Source organism: Podarcis gaigeae (assembly GCF_964106915.1).
Source record: "Podarcis gaigeae genome assembly, chromosome: 5".
NCBI lineage: Eukaryota > Metazoa > Chordata > Lepidosauria > Squamata > Lacertidae > Podarcis > Podarcis gaigeae.
The window spans coordinates 37,973,556-37,988,082 of NC_139681.1; the positions used below are offsets into that span (position 1 = coordinate 37,973,556).

General features: G+C 41.6%; 1 protein-coding gene across 7 annotated transcripts in view; it reads right to left on the reverse strand.

The window, feature by feature from the left end:
• Positions 1–14,527, reverse strand: part of PLCE1 (phospholipase C epsilon 1) — a 127,900-nt gene that overhangs the window by 19,701 nt on the left and 93,672 nt on the right. For 5 of the 7 annotated variants that reach the window (XM_083740822.1, XM_083740819.1, XM_083740820.1 and 2 more), the window contains 14 exons: positions 11,176–11,851; positions 10,727–10,909; positions 8,391–8,508; positions 7,637–7,799; positions 7,239–7,361; positions 7,008–7,144; positions 6,055–6,293; positions 4,941–5,002; positions 4,692–4,857; positions 3,362–3,469; positions 2,038–2,154; positions 1,772–1,930; positions 1,501–1,630; positions 485–526 (listed from right to left, as the gene is read on the reverse strand). In XM_083740822.1, coding sequence (XP_083596948.1) covers positions 485–526; positions 1,501–1,630; positions 1,772–1,930; positions 2,038–2,154; positions 3,362–3,469; positions 4,692–4,857; positions 4,941–5,002; positions 6,055–6,293; positions 7,008–7,144; positions 7,239–7,361; positions 7,637–7,799; positions 8,391–8,508; positions 10,727–10,909; positions 11,176–11,851 — 2,423 coding nt within the window. The remainder of the gene's footprint in view (positions 1–484; positions 527–1,500; positions 1,631–1,771; positions 1,931–2,037; positions 2,155–3,361; positions 3,470–4,691; positions 4,858–4,940; positions 5,003–6,054; positions 6,294–7,007; positions 7,145–7,238; positions 7,362–7,636; positions 7,800–8,390; positions 8,509–10,726; positions 10,910–11,175; positions 11,852–14,527) is intronic. The other 2 variants (XM_083740821.1, XM_083740825.1) reach the window with 1 other exon arrangement.

The window sequence follows — 14,527 nt, forward strand, 5'->3', positions numbered from 1 at the left end:
GAAGCTGGTTTTCCACTTTAAACCATTTGTGGAATGATATAATAAATTAAGCTGCATCATCATCATTATTTAATTGAAAATGTTTTAAAAGTTTTCTGCCTCAAATTTTGTACTCAGCCCTGTGCATGAGACATTACTTTGCAGATAAGGGAGTGGGGGGTGACAGGGGATTGAAGTGCTTACTAAAAAGTTATTCTCATTGTTCCACCCAAAATTATAACCAAATAGAAAACTATATTTGTGTATTTTGTCAACGTACACAAACGTGATTCACTAATCTATATAGCTATAACCAAAGTGTATAAATAAGAAACTAGTGTGGAACATGCAAATATTGCGATCCTCAAAAGTAAGTAATGGAAAATTATAGAAATGCAAAAAAATGTGTTTTTACTAAAATGTGAAATGCAAAGAATGCTTCTAAGTTGGGAAATGCAGTGCTGAAATTCATGCAGTTATTATGCTTGACCAAGTGGCCTTTTACCTTCCTGGCTGTTAGGAGCAGGAGAAGCATTAAGGACATCAGCTACAGGAAAACAGAGTCAGAAAGGGAATAAGAGTAAAGGAAATTAAGAAATAAAGCCAGAGAAATGAAAATTACATTCAAACTGTGTAGAGCTATCATCTTCGACACAAAAACTTGAAGAATTGCTGCAGGGATATAAAACTGAAAATGCTAACTATTAGAACACAAGAGTGTAAAGATGAGGTCAGACTTTATATAAACACATCTGAATCTAGGTTAACCCAGAATGGACATGATTTCATAGCGTGAGAATTCAGAAAACTCATGGAAACAGGCAAGATACTAAGTATGCTCGAGGTCTGGCAGAGAATTTCATAATATTATAGATATATACTCAATGTACATATCATGAAACTAGCTGAAAAGGCCCCAACTTGGATGAGCCAATGGGCACATACTATAATTCAAGGCGGCAGGAATCCAATAATACAACAAAATGTGCCTTCTGTTACTCTGTTTTGCGCTGTGTGTCTACCTATTCAGATAGAGTATCAAGTATAAGACGGGCACTATTTTCCTGGACATATAAAACATGCTTCCTAGCCATGGTGTTTTAATTTATGGTACTGAGTAGACTTTCTGAAAAGCTAAGTCCTTAGAACAAAAGCTGCTTTGTGTTGCTGGAATACAGTTTAGAGCAGAAACCCAACTTTAAAATGTCCTTATTTCAGTACACATATCAAAACAACCACCTTATGCAATAACAGAAATGATCACTATGTTTCCTAATAATATTCTCACAGCTACATCACTATGATGATAAAACATAATTCCTTTCCCATCCCTTCCCATAAATCATAACCTTCTCTTACTATTTAGAATGGATATGAGTTGTGTAGTGACAAATGCTTAAAAGTTGTAACTGAATAGGTTTTGGGGGGAGGGGAGGCAACTTTAAGTGTAGTTATGGTTGAAACTGTGCCCATGCCATAAATCCAAAAAATGCAACCCTATTAATAAGTATGTTTGTTTACCATCAGACAGAGACTCATAGTCATAGTCATATTCATCTTCTTCATCTTCTTCTTCTTCGTTAGCAGTGGAAGGGTTCCCCACATTACCACCGTTGCTCGCCTGAGCTTGCATGTATGCCAACTGATGAGCCTATTATATTAAAATAACATTGAAAAATACAATGGGAAATTCATTTAGAAAATGAATTGGGTAGCCAAGGGTGCAACTGACAATCCAAAAAAGGACTGAGTGTGGCAACTCTCAAATATTTTTTTCAAAGAAAATTCACACCTTCTGTTTTAATATATCCACTGGAGTCTGGTGAGCTTTGAGCTTTTTGTTTTTAAGCAGAATCTTTCTTCGCAGTTGGTGGGGAGAAGGTAACATTGGGTCGTCGGAAAAATCGCTTTCAAACAAAAATTTAGTCACCAGCTTTTCTTCAAATGTATTCTGAAACATCAGTTAAGATATAAAGTCATATAAACATGAGTTAAGTTATAAATTGGATCAAAATTCCTATTCCACTCTGAATGGCATTCTTCTCTCTCTTAACCTACCTTGAAAATGTCAGCCATCTTTCGCTGCTGTGGCAAGGAACAGTGGTTCTCAATCGATATGATGACGGGCATGTCTGATGTGGTGAAAGCATTGCGATCAATAGCTTCAACAACTTCCTGTAAGAATGAAAACCAAAACAGGACTACCTAATTATTCTGTGGCATTCAGGGCACATGCCATTCTGCCCCACAAATTATTGAAGGAAATCTAGCATAAAACATGCTGTCCCCAGACAGAAGGAGGAAAAGCGATGTGCAAGTGGGTGAAAATGCCCACTTGGAAGGTGGGGGTAAGGAACTTGTTCTCCACCCCTGTTCCAGACAGAGATAGTCTGACCATGTCTAAGCACATATTGGCAACCTCTGATTTAGGCCACTTTAGTGCACTGTATATGTTGGGTCATCTCTGAAGTCTATTCAGAAACTTCAATAGGCACAAAATATTGTTGCTAGATTGGGAGTAGGCTATACACCTCACCAGTCTTGAAACAACTGCACTGGCTCTGGGTCCATTTCCTAGCTTAATTCACAGTGTTATTCTAACCATAAAGCCATAAACAGCTGGATATTTAAGAGACCGTGTATTCTTGGATGAACTTGTCCCCAGTATGAACATTCTCCTCGGAGGACATTCTGTCCCCACTACAACAGAAGTGAGGGGAGAAGGGACTGAGGACTGGTCCTCTTCAGCTCTGGCATTCTGATTGTGGAATGCTTTCCCAATGGTGACTCTTTCTGACACCATGTCATACATTTTTGGTGGTGCCAAATGGAGAGAGGAGAGAAAGAGGGTGGATAAATCTCACATTAGAAATATTTCCATAGGAAATAATGGAAATTGTGTACTCGTTATGTGAACGCTTGCCTGAGAAACATTTTCCAGGGAACGCAGAGTAAGCAGGACCTGAGTGTCTTTTTCCACAAGAATAATCTCTACTACAATAGACATTAGTAAGAATATAGTAAAGGTAAAGGGACCCCTGACCATTAGGTCCAGTCGTGACTGACTGGGGTTGCGGCGCTCATCTCGCTTTATTGGCCGAGGGAGCCAGCGTACAGCTTCCGGTCAAGTGGCCAGCATGACTAAGCCGCTTCTGGCGAACCAGAGCAGCACACGGAAATGCCGTTTACCTTCCTGCCCAAGCGGTACCTACTTGCACTTTGACGTGCTTTCGAACTGCTAGGTTGGCAGGAGCAGGGACCGAGCAACAGGAGCTCACCCCATTGCGGGGATTCGAACCGCTGACCTTCTGATTGGCAAGTCCTAGGCTCTGTGGTTTAACCCACAGCGGCACCCACGTCCCTAGTAAGAATATACATCTACCTTAAAAGGAATTTTCGTAGTTAGTGTGTGGCCATGATAAATTACAGGCATTCCATCATCACCATCCCAGCAGTCTAATTCCACACTCCGACAGCCTTGCAACAGAACCTGAAATAAAAAACAAGAACAACATGGTGTTGCATTGCTTCTACAGAACCATACATTACTTTAAAGGGCTGAAGTTTCGAACTTTTCAGTGAGCCTACTATAAATGACATACAAAGGATAGGGAGATGGAATACAGTGAAGTGCTGTAAAAACACTTGATCAAATTCCTGCACCACTGACAAGTGTTGCTTGAACAGTTTTCTCACAAAATAGGCTTCCAGTAAAACTACTGTATACACAATTCAACCTTCCTACATGTTTAACTGTTGAGCCCTATATTGATCCCTCTGCACCTGTGTTTAGTTAAGAAAGACCAACATTACATAAACACACACACATTTAGTTGTGCATCTGCAGCATCTTTCCTAGGCAGCCATTCTGTGCAGGCTACCAGCAAAGTTTTCTTGTCCTCCAAAATATGCACATCTATTTGCACATAAAAGAAAAGGCTTAAAACACTATTTTTTAATGCTGCTAGATCATAGAAAATATATCCAAGTGGTTTACAACATTAAAAAGATTTTTTTAAAACCGTACAACGAAAGTGCAAAAAGCTAAAAACAAATTAAAAGCAAAAAAAAAGTTAAAAACAAAAATGTTGGGCTCTGGAGGGTGGCTCTGTGGCCCCGTGCTAAATGCTCCTGTCTGTTGGTGAGGTATGGAAGTGTGGTGCTTCTGTAAACTCTTTTAAACATGATGCAACTCCATCATACACAAGATATAACTCAGCCCATGGAAAGGAGCACTTATTTTCATGTGGGTTAATGCCCATAAACAATGTCTGAAATATTATGTAATATTCCTAGAAGCAACAAACACTTTTCTGAGTAATGGTGCTGCTTCAAAGTCATACTTTCAGCAGAACTTGCATTATTCTGAATGGTGCTTTGACATTTAAATGAACCAACGTATTAGCTCAAGTCTTTCCTGTGGGAAAGTCTAATTTTAGCAGGTTAGATCAGACTGGCTAGTGTCTAAATGCTGTGACTCTCAAACCAACCCACCCCTTTTTGTGCCTTAAGAACAAAGCTTAAATATATTATTTTAAAAAGCATCTGAGCACAACTGTGCACACAAGCAGGTTTTCCCACAGATCTTGTTTTTCCTATGCTTTACAAGCAAGTATTCAGGACATTTAGGTTTAGAAAGCAGGGGAAAGGTCATGCTTTTTTTGACATTCCAAACAAACAAACAAATTCTTGCAAAAAAATGAAAAAGGCACCTGGCTGTAAAGTTCTACTGAGGATTCTCCTTTAAGCTGATGTCCCGTGAGATATGTATTGTGTGAAGACTCAATGTAGTAATATGACAGAGGGAACAGCAAATCTTCAACATTCTCTTGGGACTCGTTGTTCACGGATGCAAAATTATCTTTGTCCATCAAAAACCTAGAGATACAAAAGGCTAAAATTCATAAAAAGAAATGCAGGGCAGGTTAAGAAAATATCAAGGCGATCTTACAGGTGATTACCGTGCAAATCCTTCAAAAGACATCAGTCCCTGCTGGCACATATTGATGCTGGGTTCAAACTTCTGTAAGAGGCAGAACAGAAATGTCAATAAATGGACTAAAATAAATTGGCATTTAAAAAATGAAATGTATTTAGAAGCTATACACAGTTTTGGCAACATAATTTATTCAAATCCAGCTAATGCATTTCTGAGAATTAGGCATGACGGTGTCAAATTCAGGTCTTCAAATGCAGGTCATAACTCCCAGAACTATGGCAATGCCTCTGCCCTGCTCTCTCCTGGCTGCCAATTTATAACTAGGCAAAGACCACTCTCACATGAGAAAGGAAGATATAGCAAGCACAGCTAATATTGGTGAGGGAGATGCTACCCACAAATACATAGCCCCAACAGCCCCAGAAGTCAAGCCCAGGAGGTTTATTGGCCAATCAGCCAGCAGGGGTGAGCTAGCTTCTCTCTGCTAGCCAGTGGTGGGGAAAGGCCAGCTTCTGAAGGAAGCTTGCAAACATTGACTTGTGCAGAAACACTTCACAAATTTATCGCAGGTCTCCCATTAATGCTTATAGTGATCCCTTAGTAAAAATTCCAGTTTCAGCGTAGATGTCTTTAAGACCAACATCTGTGTGATGTCTGCATCCTCCTGGAGCTATCAGGGAGTGAGCTGAGTGAAAAGGTTATGTTAAATTGGTACACTGGTGAGATGTCGCCAGTTCTTCCCTTCCTAACAGGCTTGCTTGCAGATGTTTATTTCTGTGCCCAGTATGAGTTTTGGCCATGATTCAGCTACGTGCCCAAGTTTTTACTGCTGAAAACAATGGGAGTTAAAAACACTAAATTTTAATTAAACTGGGGAAGGGCCATAGTTCACTCTCCGTATCTCAAGGTACAGCTGGGAATGTCCCATTCTGAAACCCTGGAATGTCACTGCCAGCCAGAGTCAACAATACTGATGGGCCAATAAATCTTCCTCAGTACAAGGCAGCTGTGTGTGTTCCATGTTCTCTATGTTACTGATGCTGCCACACCAATTTAAATATGGTGGTTGCTCCTGGTTCTAAGAGAGGAATTAAGAAGCCCTGTGATTAGAATTCCAATAGCTTAGCATTACACACCTGAATAATACTGAGGATTTCATCATATGTGTAGTGTTCTCCTTGGCAATTTACTAAGAAGTCATTGAGTTGCTGGATGCCCACTCCAAATATTCCCAGAGATGTACTCTCTACTCCAGTGCCATTGGTAACAATGCTTGCGGCAGCAATAGCGTCAGAAATTTGTCTCTGGTTGTCTGATAGCTGCTGTCTGCTCTTAATGAACAAGCCCAAATCAGATATGTTCCTAGTCAGTAAATCTGAAAGATAAAAATATGAACATAAATGCTTTATACGATGGTCAAACTGCTAGTTTTAACTTTAAAGTCCTAAATGGTCAAGGAACTTTGAAGGAACATGACTGAAGATTTATTCTCTCTCTCTCTTTCTGGAGATGTGTGTGGCGCTGTGGTCCAAACCACTGAGCCTCTTGGGCTTGCCAATCGCAAGGTTGGCAGTTGGAATCCGTGCAATGGGGGAGCTCCTGTTGCTCTGTCCCAGCTCCTGCCAACCTAGCAATTTGAAAGCATACTAGCACAAGTTGACAAATAGGTACCGTTGCGGTGGGAAGGTAAACGGTGTTTCTGTGCACTCTGGCACTCATCACGGTGTGGTGTTGTGTCAGAAGCAGTTTAGTCATGCTGACCACATGACCCAGAAAGCTGTCTGTGGTCAATCGCTGGCTCTCTCAGCCTGAAAGTAAAATGAGTGCCGCATCCCACAGTCAAATTCGACTGGACTTAACCATCCAGGGGGTCCTTTACCTTTTTATTTATTCATTATTTATAGAACATTTTTAAATCTGTGAAGCGCTTGATAAAACTTAAAAATATTTTTCTTTCAGCAACTGTTCAGTTAGGCATGCCACTGTTCATATCTTACAGAAATGGAGAGAAAGTGACGTGACCAGCACCAAACACTTAGCTCCCAGGTTCAACTCCAACACACGACCAAGTCAAATTAAGTTATCTTACCTAAATCTGGCTGAAGTCCATTTGTGTTCTCATCAATCTTCAGAGAGGTATACAGTGGAACGGAATCAGAACCCAGTCGATTGCAGGGCACAGCGTATATGTCGAAAAGATCCTTCAGATCCTTGCGGCTTCGAACGCTGTTCATATATGATGCATTTTATTATCAATTCTTGTTAAAACATTGGTTTTTAAAAAAAACTCTCAGGTAAGAATCAATAAAAGAGATTTTACCTGAAAGACTTGAAGAGCTCTACAAACTCAACAAAGCTCATGTTGCTATCGGAAACCATACAGGTTTGGAAGCCCTTCAGCCCCCCTTTTCCTCTTCCATGCCAGCTGCTGCTGCTCCATGTGCTAAAGAAATAAAGGTATGTAATGGAAACTATCACTGCGTCTGCACACACACAACTAAAAAAGCAGTCCATTAGTTTGCCAGCTAAAAGTAAGCCACTTATTGATTGCTAATGGGAAAAAACTATAAAGAAATTCCAGATGCATCTGTAGATTTCAGACACCTCGATCTCAACTTCACAGCCAACACTCAACATGGACTAAGGAGTGATCTCAGTATAGGTTTTAGAATTTCAGCACACACAAAAACACACATGTTCAGTGATGCTTTCTCTTACCTGGATTGACCTTTTATTGATGATGACATCACAGGAGAAGACACCGGCCTGACAGGTGACGAGACCCCAGGTGTTACATTAGGTGGCACTGAGGTAATCAGGGATTGTGTTCTTCTGGAAGGCAGAGTGTTGGTAGCAGGAAAAGTCACCAGAAGAGTTGGTTCTAAGAAGGAAAGCAAATTTGTATCACAGCATTTACATGTCAATTATGCCCCCTTTAAAAAAAAAAAGAAAAAAGAGCCCTATTAGAGCAGCAAAAACGAAACTTACAAGAAATAAAATATAGCTAAATGAATATATTTTACAACAGTTATCACCAGTTTATGAAAATGTGGCCAAGTTTTCATACTGCACAAAGCCATTCGTCAGATAGGAAATACTGAAGGAGAAGGCAACTGATCTTTAATTTATTTTCTTTGCAACTCCTACGCTTTCACCCAGGACTGGGTACAGAGGATAGCGATGTGGCTGGCCAGCAGCCAGCAGGACTCCAGACTGAGCTTTCTTTTCTTTTTAAAAAAGCAAAATTATAGTCTTCCTAGAAGAAAGCTATACACACACACACACATCAATGCTTTGAACCCCCCCCCCAATACTGTAGTCTCCTACATTGCCCCCAAAGATGCTCCTAAACATTGGAAGCAGCTCAAGAAGCCACAATCAAACAACAAATAAGGGATAACTCAGTGCTTGGAGATCCCCAAAGGATTATTTGAGGTCCTTTGCAAAACACACACACACCGAAAGCACGTACCTGCTTCTTCCTGCTCATCAATATCCTGAGGGTCTGAACCACTTCTACTCCGATTTTCCTTAAAAGGTCTTGCTTTTCGGGTTGCCATTTCATCATCAGTGCCATCTCCACTTTCACCCTTAAAACAGTGACCTTCATAATGAACATCTTTAGAAACACTGCATATTAAAACCAACATCCATTTTGTAAGTTACAAAGCTGTATGTGGAACATTTATTGAGGCAAGCTATTATCGGTTTGCTGAGACAAAAGGGATGCAGGTAGCACGTCAAAGAAAATGATCATTAGGTATTCATTTGAGGTCTAAGCAAGGCATTTCATCCATGGATGAAACCATCCAGAGATCCATGATTGAGAGCCCATGGGGTTTAAAAATGTAACCCTAAGGAGGGAAGGGCAATGGTCCAAACTGGAGGTGCGATACTAGTGGGATGGGGAGATTAAGCCTTTCCTCTGTGCACTTTGCCAGGGAAATTAGTCCTTCCCAAAACTGCTGTTTGCCTCTTGGAGCAAAACAGACAGGTACCAATTTGATACCTGTACATTCTTCCTCACCCTTATAGGGCAAAGTGTAGTTTGGGAGGCTTCTCCCTAAGGAAGGGGGGAAATGGGGAAAGTTGTTTTTTAAAAGCCTCCCCTCCCTGCAAAAATGCCAGAGTCTGGATCCAAAATGAAGGGCTCCATGTTTGCTAATGACCGTTTTAAAACACAAACAAGCAAACCCACAGGCAATGCCCCTGAAGGAGCGTCTCCACCTCCATCGTTCTACCCGGACACTGAGGTCCAGTGCCAAAGGCCTTCTGGCGGTTCCCTCACTGTGAGAAGCCAAGTTACAGGGAACCAGGCAGAGGGCCTTATCGGTGGTGGCACCTGCCCTGCGGAACGCCCTCCCACCAGATGTCAAAGAGAACAACAACTACCAAGACTTTTAGAAGACATCTGAAGGCAGCCCTGTTTAGGGAAGCTTTTAATGTTTGATGGATTACTGTATTTTAGTATTTTGTTGGAAGCCGCCCAGAGTGGCTGGGGAGGCCTGACCAGATGGACGGGATATAAATAATAAATTATTATTATAGAGAAACGGACCATTTTATGAAGCCTTTCAGCTGTCTGGCTTGCCCTATCCCATTGTCATAAACCAGCTGAATAGGATATCAATTTGATAAGGGTACATTTGACTAAATCTTACTCTTTGCCCACAGGTTCAAGACTTGATTAAGAGTCTTGCAAAAACTTAAGAAACCAAATTTTCTACATATTAGCCATGTTCGGATGTACAGTAATGCTAAATAAACTATGGCTTAGTTCTATATGAATGAACCAAGCCTTCTCCTGGGCTTGTATGTTGTATGTTCCTCTGTCCTCCACTGGAGGCATTCAAGGGTGAGAAACCTCTGGCCGGGGGCCATTTGGGATAAGCCACACTCACCCGCCCTACACATAACAGCATACAGGTGAGGATGGAGTTTGACCCTATGGTTAACCAGCTGGTTGTTGGAAGTCTTGGAAGCCCTGTGCAAAGCAGGAAGCCAGCACTAAGCATGATCGCTCTCTCTTCACCAACAGCCAATGTAAAGGAATAACAATCCTACTTAGTGCTGAGTTCGGGTGCAGAAGAGCGCTCCAGCCCCCTGAGTCCAACACTAAGTGGGACCCAGCTGCCCACTGGCTGATGCAAAGGGAGAGCAATCCTGCTTAGTGTGCCAAAGAGCTCCTTGATGTGGGGCTGATCCTGCTTAGCATGGGGTTTGGGTGCTCCAGAGCTCTCCGAAGAAACTTCCTGTGTTTGTTCTCCAAGTGTTACAATCTATTAAGAAGACGCTTTTGAACTTAAGATTCTACCACTGCCTCCTTTTCTACCACCTTCCTTTTTGCAGCTCCAGTACAGAATGTTCATTGGCAGGTCCACAAGTTTAGCTTGACTTGATTTTGCCTTTCCTGCAAGTGCTTTTCTCATTGAGTTATACTTTCTGAATAGGCAAAAACACTACGTATGCTTCAGATGTATGATACTTCCCTTCTCTTTGCTTTCCATAATAAAAAGTCTCTACTCAGAAGTAAAAAAGATACCACCCAGAATATTCTATTTCAGTTTAAACATAGGCAAACCTCTGTATTATGATGCAACAAACCCCCCCCCACTGTTTTGAAGTAAATGATATGCAAACAAGTTGAAATAGAGGGACGGTCCCCTACCCCACTTTCTGTTCTGGAGGTTCTCCTGACTCCCCACCCTCTGCAAGCCAATTTGGGGGCCATGTGGGGGGAAGGGAGAAAGTCCTGGACAATGAAGCTTCAATCATGCCTCCAATAATATTAAATAACAAGCGTCCTACCCTCATGAGTACTTTCTTCTTTTTCTTAGCTGTGCTGATTCCTAGTGTGTTGTTTCTCTGCACGCTTGGCTTCTCTACATTTTTTGTCAGGCTTCCTGGGCTTGTATTTCTTGTACTCCAGCGCCTCCCTCCAAACAATTCAACGGCTTGAGCCAACGTTGGGCCTTCATATCGACCGTCCTCCTAATAAAAGTCCTCAGCTTTATTAAAATGCACAAGATACGGAATTTATTAAGAAATATAATGGTGTGGTGGTTTTCTTTAACTGCACAGGAGCAGAAGAACATTGAGTAGGCTGGATCAGGGCCCCGAGGAACTAACATGAGCAACTAATAGAATTATGGAGTGAGGAGTGAGGAGAATGGAAAAGAGATTTCTCTAGGGGGTTCAGTGGGCGAATTATGGCATGTGTTCTGCCTGCTAGGGAACAAGGAAAATCAACCGTTTACCTGGTAGAGACTGACATATTGTTTCCGCAGCCACTGCAATCTCTGATCAGGAAATCTCTTCATCTTTCTGATAGCATTCATTAATTCCATCAATCCATCAAAGAGCATTTTAGCAGTATATTTTGGAGCAACGAAGTGCAACAACTTATTTTCAGTAGTTTGAAGACCGTATAATAGTGTCACACCGTTTTCTTTAAGGGACATGTTGCAAAGTTTGTTCTGAACACACACAGCATGCATATCAATGCCAGAATGCCCCATATATACAGCCTTTGCGGAGAACAGGTCTAAGCAACCCTCCACAAGTCCATTTAATCCAGTATTGCCAAGAAACTGAAACTTCCCAAGGTCAGCTGTGCTACCCAGCATGCTCAGTTTCACTTTAGAATTTGCAGTGCAAGCAGTGGTGGGTTTCACCCACGTCAACGTACTACTGTCAGGCTGAAGCTGAAGGAAGCACCGTGCTGAAATGTGTGTCTCTTGGTCATAATGTATGACTGTTGCGCCTTGCAGCATGAACTGGTGGATGTCAGCTCTGATTGACAGCACATACCAGGGAATAAGTTCTATCCCATGACTAAAAGCTTGCTGCTGCTCTTCAGCTGCCTGGGTAGTCCATTCTTTGAATTGCTCAAATATGTCGCTTTCAGAATCTGACAGATCTCCTGTTAGAAACCTGCACAGAAGCAAAGATACAACAAGTCTTTCTTTAGCACATGCAATCATAGAACAAGCTATTTCATCATGAAATTTCTGTGAGCGTACAACTGCATTCTTTCATATTTATGAATAAAAGTAAACCATTCCTAACCTGAATCTCAAGAATGACTTTGTTCTGTCAGAAGGAGGAAGGACTGGAGCAAACATGCCACACCGGTGGACAGTATTGGCATAAATGGCATAAGTTACCTTTATTTCAGGCAAGTGAATATTATATCCATGGAGGCAAAGCAGCTCCAATAACACATTCATGCCCAAGACTATGGAGGTCTTGCTTCCTCTTGCCTGCTTACGCCCTACTAGTCTCCCTTACATTGTTGTTCCTTTGCAGGTAGGGCCTCCTCTATCAGTATTTCCTCAAACTTCGATCTCCAGCTGTTGTTGGACTACAACTCCCATCGTCCCTAGCCAGCAGGACCACTGGTCAGGGATGATGGGAATGGTAGTCCAACAGCAGCTGGAGACCCAAGTTTGAGAAACGGTGCCTAAGTCTTAATGGGGAGCTCCACTGGGATCAGCTGCATTAGGGAGTTCCTGGTGGGACTGTTTGTAAATGGTCACAGGCAAGCAGACTTTAAACGGCCAGCTCTCTGCACCCATCAACTAATCAGCACGGAAAGCCAGCTCTTTAAACTCTGCTGGCATTTACAAACATGCTCCACAGAGGATGGCTCTTCCTGCTGATTAATGCAAGAAACCAGCCCTGTGATCTGAGTTTTCAAGTGGTTTGGACAAAGGGATTTCAGAGGGCGTGGCTTTCCTTGCCTATCAGCTGATGGGTACAGAGAGCCAGCCCTGTGAATTATTTTTTTGTGGGTGGTTTGTGTTCAAATTGCTTGCAAAGGGATCTTAGAGGAGAGGGCTCTCTACACCAATCAGCTGACTGGTGCAGAAAGCAATCCTCTCAAAAGTGAGCTCTCGAGCCAGACTCTTGGAAGTTATCACCTGATGTCATGATGGTGGTCTTTCCCTCCCGTCAAAGTTGGCCCATGAAGGGCGGGGAAAGGATCAAAAATGAAAGCACAAAAGGTGGGTATGCAAAAGCAAGAGGAGAGGGGTAGCCCCTGTGACAGCTTCCAGAATGGGCAGACTAAAAAGGTTTGACAACGATCTGTTCCCAGCTGCTAAACTAGACAATAACAGCATGCACATTACAAATTGTTCAGTGCATTCCTAAACCAAAATGACAGTGTAGCAATATGCCAATCTGTAATACGGTTTTTCAACAATAAATAAGAACAAAGAATGTAGTCCTATTCTTCTGCTGATATCACTCACTGTGTACATCCACACACACAATAATTATCAGCACTCTCTCTCTATATGTCTGGATGCAAGTCTGTCAAGGAAAAAGAGTGGCTTCACAGAGGTTTAGTCCCTTATCAACGGCAAGTACAAAAAATACTGCAAGCTTCTTTGGAATGAAACAGCATAAATTCTTCCAAGTGTTAAAGCTACCCCCCCCCCAAATCCTATCATATAAATCAAGTTGCTTGATGAAAAGCTCTGATCAAAAGTGAAAGAATGTGAAATTTAGCTTGAGGGGAAAAACATGACATGGAAAACATTATGTCACTGAAACTCCCCACTGTCATATTAGAGAAGTTTCATTTACCATAAAAGGGTATTACTATCACTAAAGAATGAACTATAGGCAGTTTATAGATAATAGTTCCTTGGCACAATCAATTGTCAGTATATTCTTCAGGAACTTATTACAAAGGCCAAGATATATGAGTGGTGTCTCTCCCCACCCCCACTGCACCCCCCTGGCCCCCACTGCTCACAATGCAGAAGGCAGCTGTCACTGAATGCTCCTTTCAGATCAGTTCTCACAACCCCATAGCTAAGCAAACTCTTAAGTTACTTGTGTTAACTACCATATTTACTCGAATCTAACGCTCATCTTTTTTGGCCAAATTACTTTGTGAAAATTAAGGTGCACATTAGATTCAATGGCACATTTACATTCGCCAGCAAATACTTCTTTTGGTTTCAAGGTTCTGAAAATTGAGGTGTGCATTAGATTCAATGGCGCATTAGACTCGAGCAAATACGTGTGAGATTATCCATTAAAAAAGTACCCCTGTGTTTCATTTGTGCCCTAACTGGTATAGTATAATCATTAAATATGAATCACATTACTTGAGATAAATAAAAGCTTAAGTTTACTCTCAAACAGCAAGATTTACATAACAGCAAGATATAGTACAGGCAACGACCAATTTAGGCGCATCTAAATGATGTGCGATTGCACACACACAACAGCGAACCTCAAAGTAGCCCCAAAACGTCATAACAACGTCACAAAAAGAGTTGCATTGGGCCAGAATGGGGAGGGTAGAACAGGAGTGTGGGTGCAGTGGAATGGGGCAGAGCAGGCTTACACATGCTCCACTGACACGGGAGACTGGAACATAACCTCTGCGCAAAACAAGGATTGCCTGTATGGGAGCATAGAACATAACCAAAAACACAATAGTGGTAATTGTAATAAGTAAATAATACTAATAATAATTTTCAAAAACTTCTAAGGATTCTTTAGGACTAGACTTCCTTTACCCAAGTGATCTCCTAAAGGAGGAGGTGAGAAGCCACCTCTTATTTCTAATCTGTACTTGTCAAATAATCA